This window comes from Panulirus ornatus, chromosome 14 (genome assembly GCF_036320965.1).
Source record: "Panulirus ornatus isolate Po-2019 chromosome 14, ASM3632096v1, whole genome shotgun sequence".
Taxonomy (NCBI): domain Eukaryota; kingdom Metazoa; phylum Arthropoda; class Malacostraca; order Decapoda; family Palinuridae; genus Panulirus; species Panulirus ornatus.
Genome location: NC_092237.1, coordinates 49,632,181 through 49,651,889, shown reverse-complemented (window position 1 = coordinate 49,651,889; position 19,709 = coordinate 49,632,181). Strand labels below are relative to the sequence as shown.

Sequence of the window (19,709 nt, the reverse complement as noted above, 5' to 3'; positions counted from 1 at the left end):
CACATTCTTACTACCTGGGTGGGTGAGTTTAATTGCCAGTCAAGTAAATGTCTAGTTCTGTTATATTAGAGTTGAAGATGCCCTGGTTTGTGATTGGTTGATTCTTACAGTCCATCCAGGAAGAGGTTATTAATTTGTTCTGTGGGGTCTTTGCTGCCCATTGCTAATACAAGGCATTGTGCAGATTTTGCCATTTTTCTCATCTTCGAAATGTGCTGTAAATTTTTTATACATTTGTTTTATCTTAAATGATGATCTAAAAGGCTTGATTTTGCAGTTACATTTTCTTTCACTTACAGCTCATCCTCCACCACCTCCCACGGAAGAGCAAGTCCAGACGTTGGTTGAGATGGGATTTGATCGGCAAAGAGTGATAAATGCCCTTCAGACTTGTAACAATGACGTAAACACAGCCACACATCTTCTTCTGCAGGAGTCATGATAAAAGTAGTCTTATAGTCCTAAGTATCATTGAATATGTGATAGGGTCCATAATGGAGTCAAATGTGCATTTAGATACGTAATAACAAATTTCACTGCAGTCTTGCAACTTACAATCCAGGGTCTTGATTGTAAAGAATAAATTATGAAATAAAAGTATTTGATGGTTAATCCATGCCTAACATGATAATAAAGCTCACATTAAAATGTTGTCATGGATAATTAGGATTCTGGTTTCTTGTTTACCAGGCGACAAGTATTGCTATTGGTGTATTTTTCTAGTAGTTTATAAAGGCCAAAATTTTTTAATATTTGAAAGATAATTAGACTTGATTTTCAACAAAAACTGATAGTTATGAAGACTACAGTGCTGCAATCTCCATTTCTGTGAATTATTATTTCCATGAAGAAATGAATGCTCATAATTGTGTCCATCAAGGGACGTGGTAATGCTAGTCATAGCATATTCAGAGTAGTCTTTGGGATGGTAGTATCAAAATTAGTTGAATGTACGGTAATTTATACACTATTTTATATAGATCATACATTTAGATGATATCCAATTTTTACAACTATCTGAAGCAAAACAACTACTGAAGTTGACTTTTCATCAAAGGGGTAAATGTTCATATGTGGTTTTTCTGTCAATTACATGTCGTGATTATGCAATTAGGTATATTTTTTTATTCCAGTTGAAACATCTCAAAAAATATCATGTTGCCTTGGACATTATTACTCCTTGGTATAGATTGATTTAGGTGACATCACATTTCCTTTGTTCCTTATTCTGGGAAGTTGTTACTGAAAGCAATTACAAAGGTGACATAGGTGATTAACTTGAAAATTACATAAAGCAGTTTATAAAAACAATAAACTTTCTAGTTACCTCATATATATATATATATATATATATATATATATATATATATATATATATATATATATATATATATATGTATGTATGTATGTATGTATGAAATTCTTTCACTCACTCAAGCCATAAGTACAAATCAGATGAAGTACAGCAAATTTTCATGATTAAGAATTTTTGAACATGAAGTAATGAAATGAAGCACAATTTTGCAAGTCCTGATATCAAGAAATAATTTGAAAAACATCCTTGTTGGATCACAAGGTACCCAGCACGAGTAGTTTCCAGTCCTTCTTAGTTCCCACAAGGTGGTGATGTAGTCTCAAACTCCATGAGTTTTTTCATATATTTCAGTATGTTGCAGTTATAGTGCCAACAATATGTCACTTAAGAGAGTTGGTTTGACCTGTATATTTGAAAAAAATTGTTAGGAAAAAATGCAAAACAATATGTTGGTTATTGGTCATAATATGAAACTGCTAAGTGGCTTTCTTATTCTAGTGACTCTGAAAAATATAGTTGTATTATGAAGTAATAAGATTAATGAGAGTGAAACTTGTCAGAAAAGAACATCAAAAGGACAGTGCAATGAGAATCACTGATTTCTTTTAAGTCACTGCACTTATGCAGATATGTTTCCCAGCTGTGTGATACCTGCATCTGTTTCATTATACATACTCCACATACTTTAGATATAATGCCTGGTATGATAACCAGAGTTACTAAAAAAAATGGCATAAGTAACTTAATTAGGGAAAGTTTAGAACTGCTTTGTGATATATTTTAGAAATACAGAAAAAGAAAAGGAAAATCTGATTACTCTGAATGTGTACATGCTGTGATTACTGTATTAGTATTAGCATTTCAAAGTTACGGAAGTTTTAAAGATAGATAGAGGATGTGCAGCAGAATTTCAACTAAATGGTGAGTACTGTACACATCTTTTTACTATTTTGTATTAGTACAGTAATAGTAGTAGTACTGTAGAAGTAGTGTTAGTAATTTTATTATTGTTTTTACTATTCATATTATGTACTATATATCCTTTTTGTATGACAGTTTTGTTACTTTGCTGTAGCTAAGAAATACCCATATTTTGGAAGGGATACACCAAATAATGTAACTTGTTGAAAATTTGCTTTACTTGGATGAATGTCATGAGCAGAAGAATACAGGGGATTCCAGTAGAATAACAGTTCATAGAGCATCATAAAATGACACTAACAACTCAGCATGATGATAATTTTGAAGAAATTTCATATTCAATAGGTATTCTTGTTGATTGAAAGTGAAATATTTGATGATATTGTAAGGGTTTTCAGTTATAATGCCTTTTATAATGATATAACTGCAAAAAGTATGATTCTTACGGCATTCCAGCCATTGATGGTCACCAAATTTGGAACAGCAAGTTTCCTTATTCTTAATGTGCCATTTAAGTGAAATCTACCTGACTTGAAATCATAAAGATATATAACACACTGATGATCTCCACAGAATGACAGTTCACCGAATGATGTTTCATATTAGCAACATCCAGATATTAGGGTACAAATTCATAGAATAACATTTAAGTTCTCACAGTAGCAACAGATTTGAAGAAAACTTATTTTTTTCAAATATCTCTCTTTAGTTATTGATGAAATATTTAACTACACTGTAAAATTTTTCAGTTATAAAATTTTTAATGATTTCAAGTAAAAAACACTACATTCCTCGCGTTTTCCAACCACTGATAGTCACATTATTAGGAAAGCCAAGTTTTCATGTTCTAGATGTGCCATAAATGTGAGATTTGCATAACTTGAAAAGTAAAAATATGTAATATAATGGCCAGATACATCAACAAACGTAGATGTCACATACTGAGACTCATAAACTTCCTGTGGAGGCAAACTGTTCACTCCACCCCCATCCCACTCCACCACCACCTACCTCAATCCCTAATCACTGGCATTCTCAGCAAGAGCCATTAATTCATAACTTTATTCAAATTTACAAGTGAAATGGCAACAGTTGCTGATTCAAAGAGACTCACGTGCATCGTGATAGAGTGTGGTATTTTGATGGTAAGCATTTTTGGGCATAGTCCATACGTGAGAATTAAGTTGAGGAAATATTTCGTCTATAACATGGCCCCTTATAACATGGTTGTCTATGCTCATACAGTGACATTCTACTATAGCAACAGATTGCTGGGAATGCAACCCCACTGTTCTAAGAGGAGCCCTGTAATAGCCAAATGTGTCAAAAAACATGAATATCATGTACTAGAATAGATAGATTTAATTTGTAAGAGTCCACCACCTTGAGGTTACACCACATGTGAAAAGTCACCTTTGGCTGGGCTGTATCATTGGAAGTACAGTCTCACCAAAGAAGTCACTCCAAAAGGAATCCATTTGCAGGAAGAAATGCAGCTTTAGGCTGCAGGAGCATGGTAATGTCAGGATTCATTCATAGAAAATGATGCTAGGGTAATTATAGATGATATATACTTCCCAGGTATTCCCTGCGTGTTGTAGAAGGCGTCTGAAGGGGGTGGGAGCGGGGGGCTGGAAACCTCCCCTCCTTATATTTTAATTTTCAAAAAGGAAAACAGAAGAAGGAGTCAAGCGGGGAGTGCTCATCCTCCTCAAATGCTCAGATTGGGGTGTCTAAATGTGGGCGGATGTAACCAAGATGAGAAGAAAGGAGAGATAGGTAGTATGTTTGAGGAAAGAAACTTGGATGTTCTGGCCCTGAGCAAAACAAAGCTCAAGGGTAAAAGGGAAGAGTGGTTTGGGGAAGTCTTGGGAGTAAAGTCAGGGGTTGGTGAGAGGACAAGAGTTAAGGAAGGAGTAGCACTACTGAAGCAGGAGTTGTGGGAATATTTGATAGAGTGTAAGAAAGTAAATTCTAGATTGATGTGGGTAAGACTGAAAGTGGATGGAGAGAGGTGGGTGATTATTGGTGCCTATGCACCTGGTCTTGAGAGGAAAGATCATGACAGGTAAGTATTTTGGGAGCAGCTAAGTGAATGTGCTAGCAGCTTTGATGTACAAGACCGGGTTTTAGTGATGGGTGATTTGAATGCAAAGATGGGTAATGTGGCAGTTGAGGGAATAATTGGTGTACATGGGGTGTTCAGTGTTGTAAATGGAAACAGTGAAGAACTTGTGGATTTGTTTCCTGAAAAAAAGACTGGTGATTAAGAATACCTGGTTTAAAAAAGAGTAGGAGAGATGGTCAAAGGGCATTATTGGATTACGTGTGGGCAGGTTAGAAAGGGGAGTGAGTGGTGGGATGAAGAAGTAAGGTTGTTAGTGAAAGAGAAAAGAGAAGCATTTGGATGATACTTGCAGGGAAGTAGTGCAAATGACTGGGAGATGTATGAAAGAAAGCAGCAGGAAGTCAAGAGAAAGGTGCAAGAGTTGAAAAAAGGCAAATAAGAGTTGGGGTGAGAGAGTATCAGTAAATTCTAGGGTGAATGAAAAGATGTATTGGAAGGAGGTAAATAACATGCATAAAACAAGAGAATAAATGGGAACATTGGTGAAGGGGACAAGCGGGGAGGTAATATCAGGTAGTGCTGAAGTGAGAAGGAGATGGAGTGAGTATTTTGAAGGTTTGTTGAATGTGTTTGGTGATAGATTGACAGATATACGATGTTTTGGTCAGGGTAGTGTGCGAAGTGAGAGGGTCAGGGAGAATGGTTTGGTAAACAGAGAAAAGGTTGTGAAAGCTTTGCAGAAGATTAAATCCAGCCAGGCATTGGGTTTGGATGGTATTGCAGTGGAATTTATTATAAAAGGGGGTGACTGTGTTGTTGATTGTTTGGTAAGGATATTCATTGTATGTATGGCCCATGGTGAAGTGCCTGAGGATTGGTAGAATGCATGCATAGTGCCACTGTACAAAGGCAAGGGGATAAAGGTGAGTGTTTAAACTGCGGAGGCATAAGTTTGTTGAGGATTCCTGGGAAATTATGTGGGAGGGTATTGATTGAGTGGGTGAAGGCATGTACAGAGCTTCAGATTGGGGAAGAGCAGTGTGGTTTCAGAAGTGGTAGAGGATATGTGAATCAGGTGTTTGCTTTACAGAATGTATGTGAGAAATACTAAGAAAACCAGATGGATTTGTATGTAGCATTTATGGATCTTGAGAAGGCATATGATAGAGTTGATAGAGATGCTTTGTTGAAGCTTTTAAGAGTGTATGGTGTGGGAGGTAAGTTGCTAGAAGCAATGAAAAGTTTTTACCAATGATATAAGGTGGGTGTATGAGTAGGAAGAGAGGAGAATGATTGGATCCCAGGGAATGTCTGTGTGTAGCAGGGATGTGTGATGTCCCCATGGTTGTTTAATTGGTTTATGGATGGGGTAGTGAGGGAGGTAAATGCAAGGGTTTTGGAGAGAGGGGTGATTATGCAGTCTGTTGGGGATGAGAGGGCCTGGGAAGTGAGTCAGTTGTTGTTCACCGATGATACAGCTCTATTGACTTATTCGTGTGAGAAACTGCAGTTGGTGACTGAGTTTGGAAGAGTGTGTGAAAGGAGGAAGTTGAGAGTAAATGTGAATAAGAGCAAGGTTATTAGGTTCAGTAGAGTTGAGGGACAAGTTAATTGGGATGTAAGTTTGAATGGAGGAAAATTGGAGGAAGTGAAGTGTTTTAGATATTTGGAAGTGGACTTAGCAGCGGATGGAACAACAGAAGCAGAAGTGTCACAGGGTGGGGGAGGGGTCAAAGGTTCTGAGAGCAATGAAGAATGTGTGGAAGGAGAGGACATTATTTCAGAGAGCAAAAATGGGTATGTTTGAAGGAATGGTAATTCCAATAATGTTATATGGTTGTGAGGCATGGGCTATAGATAATTTTGTACAGAGGAGGGTGGATGTGTTACAAATGAAATGTTTGAGGACGATATGTGTTGTGAGGTTGTTTGGTCGAGTAAGTGACGAAAGAGTAAGAGAGATGTGTGGAAATAAAAAAGTGTGGTTGAGAGAGCAGAAGTGCGTGTGTTGAAATGGTGTGGACATATGGAGAAAATGAGTGAGGAAAGATTGACAAAGAGAATATATGTGTCGGAGGTGGAGGGAACAAGGAGAAGCGGGAGACCAAATTGGAGGTGGAAGGATGGAATGAAAAAGATTTTGAATGATCAGGGCCTGAACATACAGCAGAGTGAGAGGTGTGCAAGGAATAGAGTGAATTGAAATGATTTGGTATACTGGGTTCGGTGTGCTGTCAGCGGACTGAACTAGGGCATGTGAAGCATCTGGGGTAAACCATGGAAAGGTCTGTGGGGCCTGTATGTGGATAGGGAGCTGTGGTTTCGGTGCTTTACACATGACAGCGAGAGACTGAGTGTAAACAAACGTGGCCTTTTTTGTCTGTCTTTCTGGCGCTACCTCGCTGAAGCAGGGGGTAGCTGCAGGAATGGATGAAGGCAAGCAAGTATGAATATGTATATGTGTGTATATATGTATATGTTTGTTTATGTATATGTGTGTGTATGGGTGTTTATGTATATATATATATATATATATATGTATATGAGTGGTTGGGCCATTCTTCGTCAGTTTCCTGGCATTACCTCGCCAATGCGGGAAACAGCGATCAAGTATAATAATAAGAAATAATATATATGTAATTTTTTTCCTACTTGTTCATCATTTCCCTCATTAGTGAGGTAGTGCCAGGAACAGACAAAGAAAAGACCTCATTTTCTTACATCCATTCTCTAGCTGTCATTTGTAATGCAACAAAACCACAGCCCTATATACACAACCAGGCCTTACAGACCTCTCTCTGGTTTTTCCCAGGTGTTTAATATGCCATGGTTCTGTCCATTGACAGCATATTGCCAACTTTATATCTTATTTCTGCAATTCACTCTATCCTGTGCACTCTTTTCACCCTCCCATATGTTCAGGCCCCAACTAATCAAACTCTTTTTCATTCCATCCTACTATCTGCAGTTTGGTCTTCCCCTTTACCTATTTCCCTCCACTGCTGACACATATATCCTTTTTGTCAATCTCTCTTCACTCATTCTCTTCTAATGTCCAAACCATTTCAGCATACCCTCTTCAGCTGTTTCAACCACATTGTTCTTGTTACCACACCTTTCTGAGTTACCCTTTTATTACTCAATAGATTATTCAACCTTACACCGCATATTGTCCTCAAACATTTCTTTTTTTACACATCCACCCTTTTCTGCACATTCTCATGTGAAGCCCATGCCTTACATCCATACAATAATTGTAGGCTGCTAAACCTTTAGACATACACATTTTCACCATCCCAGAAAAATTTCTTCTATCTATGCATTCATCAGTACTCCCAGAGCTCCCCTCCCCACCCTTACCTACCCTTTGACTCACACCCACTTCCAAGGTTCCATTCTTCATCTCTTCATGGCACTACCTTGTTAATGTGGAACATGCCAAACAAGTATGAAAATAAATCTTTTTCATACTGATAGCCATTTCTCACGTTAGTGAGTTAGTGCTAGGAACAGGAGAAGAAAGGCCTCATCCACCCACATTCATTCTCAAGCTGTCATGTGTAATGCACTGAGACCTCAGCTCCCTATCCACAACCAGGCCTCACAGACCTTGTTCCCTGCACTTATGACACATATCCTCTTTGTAAACCTTTCCTCATTCTCCATATGTCTGAACCATTCCAGCACACCCTCTGCAGCTCTCTTACCTACACTCTTTGTATTACCACACCTCTCTCTTTCCATTTCATTACTCAGTCATACCATCTTACACCATATATTATCCTCAAGCAACGTTAGTTGCCAACTCAGCAGAATATGTTGATGTCATCTTTGGTGAGGCTGCATCACTGGGAGCACAGTTTCATCAAATAACTTCTCATTTCAAAAGAGTCTGCATTTCCCTGCTACGGGAAGTAGTGCAGCCTTTGGCTGTAGGAGTCATTAGAAAGGTCCTAGGGAACACCAGAACTGTTTCATAGAAATTGGTCCTGGGGTAGATATAAATAGAATATACTACTTCTCACTCCAAGGGAGTCCATATTTTCCTGCTTGTGGAAGTAGTGCAGTCAGGGGTGGCAGGAGCCTTTTAGAAAGATATCCTGAATAACACAGAACTCTTTTTATAGAAGTTGCTTCTGGTTAATTATAATTTAATGACATACAGTCTCGGCAGAAAAAATTGCCATGCTCTACTTACAGTGTGACACAACATAAAAGAATATCAATAAACAAGATAAAATAGGTACTTACCCCCTTAGAACTTTGTATGACATCCCTTGACCTGAAGACAATCCTAAAGATGCTTGGGAACAGATGCTGCAAGATGCAAAAGGTTTGTAGGGTCAAGGTTGTCCCAAATATCCTGGATGGTGTCCTGGAGCATAGGAATGCTGGTTGTATCCCACTCACACAACTGTGACTTTATAATCGACTGTAAGTCCTCAATAGAGTTAAAGTCAGGTGAGTTACCTGTTCAGTCCTGAATGAGTGTCACACCACAAAATGCAAACCACTCACATATTAATTTAGCAGTGTGGCATGGTGCACCATCTTGCATAAAACTATCTCAACCAGTCTTTTCAAAACACGTCAGGTAATTCATCACACAACAGCTCCAGGTATTAATTCTGATTCGTGGTCACATTTCTAGGTAAAAACACAAGACTTCCAACACCATTATAGCCAAAAAAAAGCCCCCCTAAACCATTAGTGAATCTGGAAATTTTACAGTTGCTTGGATGTACTTAAGGTCGTATGGGTCACTGCCTGGCCTCCAGTCCACTGTGCATCTGTGGCTGCTAGTAACATCAAATGTAACCTCAGCAGACCACAACACTTTCTTCCACATTTTGTCGTCCTACTGCAGATATTTCATGGCAAATGCGAGTCTATTCTTGCTCTGGTAGTCCGTCAGAAGTGTTTTATTGTGAGGCATACACCTCTTGAATTTTAAGTCATGAAGCGGGCTTCGAATAGTATGTACAGACACATGACCAAGTAGCCTGGGATTGTCCTCCTTTAACTGTCATACATGGATTCTTGTCTCCTTGACATTGGATGATCTTCAAAGTGCATTGGCAAGTGATACAAAGTTGTCCAGGTTGTTTCTTCTGGATAAGAATGTTAATGCCACCACCGTCAACAAAGCACTTTGTCCATCCTTGCACACTTCATAGTGCCAGCCCTGTTGTTTCAGCTATTTCTTTATAATACTTTCCTGCCTTGTATAAGGCTACATTAGCAGCAGTATCCACTCGACAATTCCTTAGGGCCAGGCATTGCAGCACAAACCCACCACCAACACCAATGTCTGTGAGCTGCCCAGTATTTTTCAACATTTCAGAGTCATGTTTTGGGGGGGTAATACAAATAGACAAAAAATACTGGCACGGGCCCTATCACGTCAATTTTTTCTGCCAGGACTGTATATATATTTCATACTTTCATAGATGAGGTAGTGCTAGATGTAGACAAAAGAAGAGCCTCTTTTGCTCACATCCATTCTTTGTCATTTATAATGCATTAAAACCATGTCCCTCTATCAACAGTTAAGCCCCACAGACCTTTCCTTGGTTTCCACTAACTGCTTCATATGCCCTGGATCAGCCCATTGACAGTATATTTTTTCATGTAATTCACATCACTCCAGTTCACTCCATTTTTTGCACACCTTGCAGCCCCTAGCATCTTTAACCCTTGAACCTTTAAAGCATCTTCCACTCTACCCTTCCACCTCCTTGTTCCTTCCTCTCCTTATTTGTATACCCTTTCTTTACTCATCGTCTCCATATTTCCAAACCATTAAAGCACACCCTCTTCAGCTCTCTTATACTTACTCTTATCATGGCCACAAATTACTTTTACCTTATCATTTCTTATTCAATCAACCCACCTTACACCTGATATTGTCCTCAGATATTTGATTTCGAACACATCCACAATATCCTATAATTTTTTTCTAAGGCCTATGCCTTACATCCATACAGCACCAATGGAACTACCTTACTGTACCATCAAACATGCTAATCTTTGCACTAAGGCAGTGATCTATCCTTCCACACATTCTCCATTGCTCCCAAGATATTGCCTCCTCACCCACCCTATGGCTAATTTCAGCTCCCATGGTTTCATTTGCTGCCATATCCACTCCCAGGTATCTAAGATACTCCACTTCCTCCAAGTTCTCTATGTTCAGATTTTACACTCCAAACAACTTGTCCCTTCTATCTATTTATCTATATCTCTGATACTGGGAACTCCCTCATGGTAAGTCTCCATAACTTGCAAACCTAATGACTTTACGTTTTTCACATTTACTCTTAACTTTTTCCTTTCATTCCCAAACTCAGACACCAAGTTCTGCAGTTTCTTACTTGACTCTGCCACTAGGACTATATCATCAGCAAACAACTGCCTTACCTCCCAGGCCCTAACACTCCTAAAAGTCTGCATTCCTGCTCTTTTCTCCAAAACCTTGCATTCACCTCCCTCACAATCCTATCCATAAACAGATCCAACAGCCATGGTGACATTAGACACCCCCAGCTCTAGACCCACTTCCGCCTGGAACCACTCACCCTCCTTTCCACACATTTCTCACATGCCTTTCTTTCTTGAGAAAAAGTACTTATTTCTTCAAATGGCTTTCCACCCACACCATATATTTTTTTTTTACCTTCGAACATCTCAATCAACCTTATCATATGCTTTCTCCAGACCCATGAATGCCACATATAAGTACTTCTGTTTCTCTGAATATTTCTTACATACATTCATCAAAGCAAACACTTGATCCACTCATCCTTTACCACTTCTGAAATCATAATGTTCTTCCCCAGTCTTATTCTCTGTGCATGCCACCATCTTCTCAATCACTAGTCTTCCATACAGCTTACAAGGTACGCTCAACAAACTTTTACCTCTGTAATTTGAATGCTCACCTTTATACCCCTTGCCCCTATACAGTGGCACTATGCATGCATTCTGCAAGTCCTCGGGGGCCTCACTGTGATCCTCACACACACTGGAAATGAGCAACAATAGTCTCCTCCCCTCTTAAGAAATTCAACTGCAGTACCATCCATTTCAGCTGCCCTATCACATTTCATTATACACAAGGCTTTCACCACCTCTTCTCTTTTCACCACGCCACTTGCCATGGCTCTCTTACTTCAGCTACCTTCCTACCCTGGATACCATGTGTCTGCCATTCTGTCATCATATACATACAACATTCCTTTAAGGTACTCACTCTATCTCTTCACCTCATCTCTGCCTCTTACCTTTTCCTCATTTTTCCCCATTTACTGATGTTCCCATCTGTTCTCTCTGTTTTTCTCACATTACTATCCTTCTTCCGAACATTTAAGAACACATGTATATCATTACAGGCAGTTCATGATAACAGCCCAGTATTCTAGAGAGCCATTTGGTAATCTTAGATAAATTTGATTATTCACTACCTTCACAAATACACAAAGTAATGGGTGGCTCTGTAATGAACAATATTTACGTAAAGACAAATATACTTGTTAGGAAGCAATTTTAACATTTTTAATAGGCTGAAATTGAGTGATATTGTCTCTGTTTTGATAAGCAAAATATTGGTCACATCTTTTCTTTAACCTGATGCTATTCTCTCTCTTCATCATTTGTTCCCATTGGTCACATCGTTTCTTTAACCTGATGCTATTCTCTCTTCAATATTTGTTCCCAATCACTTCAGTCAGTAATTTTATTTATGTTTCCTTTTTAAACTGCATGAGCAGCTTACAGTGTAAAAGAGTCAGTCATTGTGATGGTGATGCTTATTATATAAAACTGTTACCCATTACCTCACTCACCACTGAGGCAAGTCACATATGCATTTTACTACCATGAAAATAGCAGTGCTTCCAGTTGATACAGAAATGTGATGTCACAGTAAACAAATCTGTTTTAAAAATGGTATGTGCCTGAGTATGTATTTTGTTTTTGTCCTGAAGTTGTTTGGCACTTGTGTATTTTGTACTGAGTGTATGTTCATGGCAGCTGTTCTCTACTTTATTATGACTGACCCCTTAGATATGAAGATTTTCTTTATTCCACAACTTTCATAAACAATGCTGTTGATTACCCTGAGTGTAAAGTAAATTTTTATCTGTGTTTATGCTTTTTGTTTCCTTGAACTGATGAAGTGAAGTAAACATTAAGTTTGAGATCCTGGATAAAGGAAAATCATGTTGAGCTCTTCCTAGACTCTCTGCACTTTATTATTTTTTACTGTATTTAAATGCTGACAGGAATTGATGTGACTTTTTTCATACTTTTTTAGTACCATGTAGCTTTGTGTAGCTTCTTGGTTATTCATATAGCATTGCATTAAGTCAGCCAGGGCCAGTGTAGTCCAGCACCATTGTCTGAAGTTGAGTGTTACATGTAAGGATGTTTTTACAGCATAGTGTTTAACCAAGTAAACAAAAGATACAGTAATATCCCTAATGAATATTTAATGAATTATAACTTCAGGTATCAGATGTGCAGTTTATCTGTACTGGATAATGGTGATACAGGTTGAACCTTTTTCATCCAGCAACCTTGGGATCTGGCCATTGCCAGACCACAGAAAATGCCAGCAAACAGAAATTGACCCTTAAGGGAACCCTGTATGTAAACATATTCCTGACCCCTAGTCTTGCCAGCTCATTCCACATGCATATTGCTGTGTTCTCAAAGGTAGAACAAAGCTTAAAATAGGAAGTGATATGACCATTAAATCTTTCAGACAAGGTTTATATTGTTACATCAGTTTACATCTGAAGTATCCCCAGGTGGAGACTCCTCAGTATCTTGGGCAAGAGTTTTTTGTGGCATATGACACCAACACAGAGCAGATTCGTTACCATTATACAGTTTTTTAGGGCTAAGCTTTTCACTGCCACTAATTGTGCAAATTCATCCACAAACTTTGTCACAGCTTTGTGACATGCAGTTAATGTAATGAATGACCATAGGTTGGTTGTTAGCTTTGGTCAGCACTTGTTTCTACTGTTGTTTTATTATCATTTAGGCAGCCAGCCCACACTGTGTAGTCCCAGCCAGGCAGCTGGCATGTACAATCTCTTGCCCTGTATGTATTGCTGATGGGCGTTTGATAGAGAATTGGAGTTTTTCTTGATTCTTATGATATGACCTTACACTTTAAGCTTCCATGTCAACACTACGCTGGTCTCCATACACACTCTGTGTTGAAATTCCATGTCTTCATGTAAACTTATGTAACTATCCTTGTGAATATTCAGTCATAGTCTTGCTTTAGTTCTCTATGAAAAACTTTGGCCTGCTCAATAAGGGTCTCCCCAGAAATGCTTACGTGTTTGTTACGTCAGAGCGTATACCACTTTACAAGTGCACTTTCTAATTCTGTACTCCTGGAACCTTTCAGTTTTTGAAAACTTGAAACTTTTCTGGCTTTCATTTTCAGCAAATATATGAAGACAAGAAATTAAGAAGACTTAATTAGCTTGACTGCATTGTGAACAGATTTTGGCACCATACCGCTACTAACAGCATTGCCCTGGTGGCAGACCCACAAATTAATGATGGCAGATTCAAAATGTCAGGCCACAGAGTGCTGGATTAGAAAGGTACAACCTGTGTATTGTACCAGTTGGTGTTGTGATGATATGTAATATACAGAGTTTCGAGAGGTGAAATGCATCAGTTGTTGCATAATGAAAGCCCAAAGATATTTATACAATATTCATTGATTTGTAGCAGTGGGAAGAAATTAGTTAAGTAGATTAATAAGATTCTTTGGTATCAAGATTAATACATAGTTAAATCCCAGTAATTTGACTGAATTTTGAATCTGATATTTACATTTTGAGGTATTGAAATATTTAAGCTTGACAGCAAGTTATGGATATATGTTCGAAACTCATCCAGATTTCATTTTGCACAATATGTTATTTGGAAACAGCAATAAAACCAAGGATAAAGCCCTCACCATATCTGAAAATGGCATAACAGTAATTTGTAATTCACAGTATAAACAAAGCTCTGCCTTGTTACTTCCACTTAGGTAGGAGCTAACCAGTTCACAGTACCTTTGATATGCAAGTAACATTGCTTTTGTCTGTACATTTAGCATTTTTAGAAAGCTAATTTTTGCAAGCAGTTAGTGGGAACAAGAGTTTGGTAGCTTTTGGATTTTATAGAATCATGGCAGGTGATTAGCATCAACTTTTTCCATATATTGTTCCAGTGCCTGTAGTCCAGGTTGTTTACATTTTAAAGAGAAATGTTCAAAGAATGTAAAGTGATCTTCAAAATAAGATGGCTGGCTGTGGTGAAGGCTTAACATTCTTAATACTGCACTGACATGGATTCAGTCTCGGTAATTTGACTGTAATGCAAATAATGAAATGTAATGAAGCCAGTGCATTTATTAAGTTATGATGAATGGTACCAATTTTTGGTCTTTGAGATAAAACTCCTAGCAGAAGCAGCAGAAAGAGCAGCTAAGGATGACTGAGCATGTGCATGAGTGTGAAAATTCTTTTTATGACCTGATGTGTTGCAAATGATACATTTAGAGATGTCAAATATAGAGATGAGTTAGATTCAGTATTGATGATTTTGCTAGCTGTTTCGGCTCAAGTGATCTGTCATATACATAAGTTGTTTGTGTGAAGGCATAGAAAATGACAGGAGTCAAGCAGGACTTAACAGCTGACACCTATCTTCTCGGATGACTGGAGTTATATGAAAGGTTCATACCTGGAACACTTTTTGTTTAAGAGGACCATGAGGTAATTTTTCAATAATTTTTAAAGAAATTATCAAATTACATGAAATTTTCAGATCAGCAGAGAAGTTTATCTCAGAAATGTTAAGAAACCATCATTGCCATCCAAGAATTTTAAGGTGAGTTTTAAATGAAGTACAGTATCTCACTTTTACACTACTACACACTGCTTTATGGCCCATACATCCCTTCCCCTCATTTTCTGTCTTTTTCTTATTGTTCGTTTTGACCCATTGTCTGCTTGCATCACTAGTTGAGCTGGCTTGGTCATAACACTTATCTCTACTTTGAATTAGATGTGATACATTTCCATTAATTTAACTCCTTGAGCATGATGATGGGATCCTTAAGCATGACCACACAGAAAGAGAAAGAGAGATAGCCACAGACAGTGCTGCCAAACCAGATGTACTGTCTTTGAATGTATTTATCAATCCACATTGCTGTTGGTAAGACTCATGAAGGGAAGAGTGTGCTCACTTTGCTGGTCACTTGCCTTGTAAGTTTTGCAGCTCTGTGGTATACTTCTCTGAATTATGTACACCTTCCAAAAAGAATTTGAAATTCAGGAGAAGCATGCCAAGGCTGTACGCTTGAATGCTCAAGCTGCAAGTTGGAATTACATGATATATCAAAAAAGAGAGGACAAGTTATCTGCTCATATTTTATATATATATATATATACAACAATGTTGTATGGTTGTGAGGCGTGGGCTATGGATAGAGTTGTGCGCAGGAGGATGGATGTGCTGGAAATGAGATGTTTGTGGACAATGTGTAGTGTGAGGTGGTTTGATCGAGTAAGTAACGTAAGGGTAAGAGAGATGTGTGGAAATAAAAAGAGCATGGTTGAGAGAGCAGAAGAGGGTGTTTTGAAATGGTTTGGGCACATGGAGAGAATGAGTGAGGAAAGATTGACCAAGAGGATATATGTGTCGGAGGTGGAGGGAACGAGGTGAAGTGGGAGACCAAATTGGAGGTGGAAAGTTGGAGTGAAAAAGATTTTGTGTGATCGGGGCCTGAACATGCAGGAGGGTGAAAGTAGGGCAAGGAATAGAGTGAATTGGATCGATGTGGTATACCGGGGTTGACGTGCTGTCAGTGGATTGAATCAGGGCATGTGAAGCGTCTGGGGTAAACCATGGAAAGCTGTGTAGGTATGTATATTTGCGTGTGTGGATGTATGTATATACATGTGTATGGGGGTGGGTTGGGCCATTTCTTTCGTCTGTTTCCTTGCGCTACCTCGCAAACTCGGGAGACAGCGACAAAGTAAAATAAAAAAAAAATAATATATATATATATATATATATATATATATATATATATATATATATATATATATATATATATATGTGAAAAAAGGAGAGATAAGTAGTATGTTTGAGGAAAGGAACCGGGATGTTTTGGCTCTGAGTGAAACGAAGCTCAAGGGTAAAGGGGAAGAGTGGTTTGGGAATGTCTGGGGAGTAAAGTCAGGGGTTAGTGAGAGGACAAGAGCAAGGGAAGGAGTAGCAATACTCCTGAAACAGGAGTTGTGGGAGTATGTGATAGAGTGTAAGAAAGTAAATTCTCGATTAATATGGGTAAAACTGAAAGTTGATGGAGAGAGGTGGGTGATTATTGGTGCATATGCACCTGGTATACATGGAGTGTTCAGTGTTGTAAATGGAAATGGTGAAGAGCTTGTAGATTTATGTGCTGAAAAAAGGACTGATGATTGGGAATACCTGGTTTAAAAAGCGAGATATACATAAGTATACTTATGTAAGTAGGAGAGATGGCCAGAGAGCGTTATTGGATTACGTGTTAATTGACAGGCGTGCGAAAGAGAGACTTTTGGATGTTAATATGCTGAGAGGTGCAACTGGAGGGATGTCTGATCATTATCTTGTGGAGGCGAAGGTGAAGATTTGTATGGGTTTTCAGAAAAGAAGAGTGAATGTTGGGGTGAAGAGGGTGGTGAGAGTAAGTGAGCTTGGGAAGGAGACCTGTGTGAGGAAGTACCAGGAGACACTGAGTACAGAATGGAAAAAGGTGAGAACAATGGAAGTAAGGGGAGTGGGGGAGGAATGGGATGTATTTAGGGAATCAGTGATGGATTGCGCAAAAGATGCTTGTGGCATGAGAAGAGTGGTAGGTGGGTTGATTAGAAAGGGTAGTGAGTGGTGGGATGAAGTAAGAGTATTAGTGAAAGAGAAGAGAGAGGCATTTGGACAATTTTTGCAAGGAAAAAATGCAATTGAGTGGGAGATGTATAAAAGAAAGAGACAGGAGGTCAAGAGAAAGGTGCAAGAGGTGAAAAAAAGGGCAAATGAGAGTTGGGGTGAGAGAGTATCATTAAATTTTTGGGAGAATAAAAAGATGTTCTGGAAGGAGGTAAATAAAGTGCGTAAGACAAGGGAGCAAATGGGAACTTCAATGAAGGGCGCAAATGGGGAGGTGATAACAAGTAGTGGTGATGTGAGAAGGAGATGGAGTGAGTATTTTGAAGGTTTGTTGAATGTGTTTGATGATAGAGTGGCAGATATAGGGTGTTTTGGTCGAGGTGGTGTGCAAAGTGAGAGGGTTAGGGAAAATGATTTGGTAAACAGAGAAGAGGTAGTGAAAGCTTTGCGGAAGATGAAAGCCGGCAAGGCAGCAGGTTTGGATGGTATTGCAGTGGAATTTATTAAAAAAGGGGGTGACTGTATTGTTGACTGGTTGGTAAGGTTATTTAATGTATGTATGACTCATGGTGAGGTGCCTGAGGATTGGCGGAATGCGTGCATAGTGCCATTGTACAAAGGCAAAGGGGATAAGAGTGAGTGCTCAAATTACAGAGGTATAAGTTTGTTGAGTATTCCTGGTAAATTATATGGGAGGGTATTGATTGAGAGGGTGAAGGCATGTACAGAGCATCAGATTGGGGAAGAGCAGTGTGGTTTCAGAAGTGGTAGAGGATGTGTGGATCAGGTGTTTGCTTTGAAGAATGTATGTGAGAAATACTTAGAAAAGCAAATGGATTTGTATGTAGCATTTATGGATCTGGAGAAGGCATATGATAGAGTTGATAGAGATGCTCTGTGGAAGGTATTAAGAATATATGGTGTGGGAGGAAAGTTGTTAGAAGCAGTGAAAAGTTTTTATCGAGGATGTAAGGCATGTGTACGTGTAGGAAGAGAGGAAAGTGATTGGTTCTCAGTGAATGTAGGTTTGCAGCAGGGGTGTGTGATGTCTCCATGGTTGTTTAATTTGTTTATGGATGGGGTTGTTAGGGAGGTAAATGCAAGAGTTTTGGAAAGAGGGGCAAGTATGAAGTCTGTTGGGGATGAGAGAGCTTGGGAAGTGAGTCAGTTGTTGTTCGCTGATGATACAGCGCTGGTGGCTGATTCATGTGAGAAACTGCAGAAGCTGGTGACTGAGTTTGGTAAAGTGTGTGGAAGAAGAAAGTTAAGAGTAAATGTGAATAAGAGCAAGGTTATTAGGTACAGTAGGGTTGAGGGTCAAGTCAATTGGGAGGTGAGTTTGAATGGAGAAAAACTAGAGGAGAAAAACTAGAGGAAGTGAAGTGTTTTAGATATCTGGGAGTGGATCTGGCAGCGGATGGAACCATGGAAGCGGAAGTGGATCATAGGGTGGGGGAGGGGGCGAAAATCCTGGGGGCCTTGAAGAATGTGTGGAAGTCGAGAACATTATCTCGGAAAGCAAAAATGGGTATGTTTGAAGGAATAGTGGTTCCAACAATGTTGTATGGTTGCGAGGCGTGGGCTATGGATAGAGTTGTGCGCAGGAGGATGGATGTGCTGGAAATGAGATGTTTGAGGACAATGTGTGGTTTGATCGAGTGAGTAACGTAAGGGTAAGAGAGATGTGTGGAAATAAAAAGAGCGTGGTTGAGAGAGCAGAAGAGGGTGTTTTGAAGTGGTTTGGGCACATGGAGAGAATGAGTGAGGAAAGATTGACCAAGAGGATATATGTGTCGGAGGTGGAGGGAACGAGGAGAAGAGGGAGACCAAATTGGAGGTGGAAAGATGGAGTGAAAAAGATTTTGTGTGATCGGGGCCTGAACATGCAGGAGGGTGAAAGGAGGGCAAGGAATAGAGTGAATTGGAGCGATGTGGTATACCGGGGTTGACGTGCTGTCAGTGGATTGAATCAAGGCATGTGAAGCGTCTGGGGTAAACCATGGAAAGCTGTGTAGGTATGTATATTTGCGTGTGTGGATGTATGTATATACATGTGTATGGGGGGGGGTTTGGGCCATTTCTTTCGTCTGTTTCCTTGCGCTACCTCGCAAACGCGGGAGACAGCGACAAAGTATAATAAAATGAAAAAAAATATATATATATATCCCATTTCAGAAAGTTAAAAAAATACAAGGAGGGGAGGATTTCTGGAGGTGAGTTTGAATGGAGAAAAACTGGAGGAAGTGGAGTGTTTTAGATATCTGGGAGTGGATCTGGCAGCGGATGGAAACATGGAAGCGGAAGTGGATCATAGGGTGGGGGAGGGGGCGAAAATTCTGGGAGCCTTGAAGAATGTGTGGAAGTCGAGAACATTATCTCGGAAAGCAAAAATGGGTATGTTTGAAGGAATAGTGGTTCCAACAATGTTGTATGGTTGTGAGGCGTGGA

The 19,709-nt window shown here is 39.2% G+C and overlaps 1 protein-coding gene across 2 annotated transcripts in view; it reads left to right on the top strand.

The window, feature by feature from the left end:
- Nucleotides 1-2,117, top strand: part of LOC139753393 (ubiquitin-associated domain-containing protein 2-like) — a 42,120-nt gene extending 40,003 nt beyond the window's left edge. The window contains exon 8 of one of the 2 annotated variants that reach the window (XM_071669841.1): nucleotides 300-2,117. In XM_071669841.1, the coding sequence (XP_071525942.1) occupies nucleotides 300-442 (143 nt within the window). In that variant the 3' untranslated portion in view covers nucleotides 443-2,117. The remainder of the gene's footprint in view (nucleotides 1-299) is intronic. The other variant, XM_071669840.1, reaches the window with a different exon arrangement.
- Nucleotides 2,118-19,709: the final 17,592 nt, after the last annotated feature.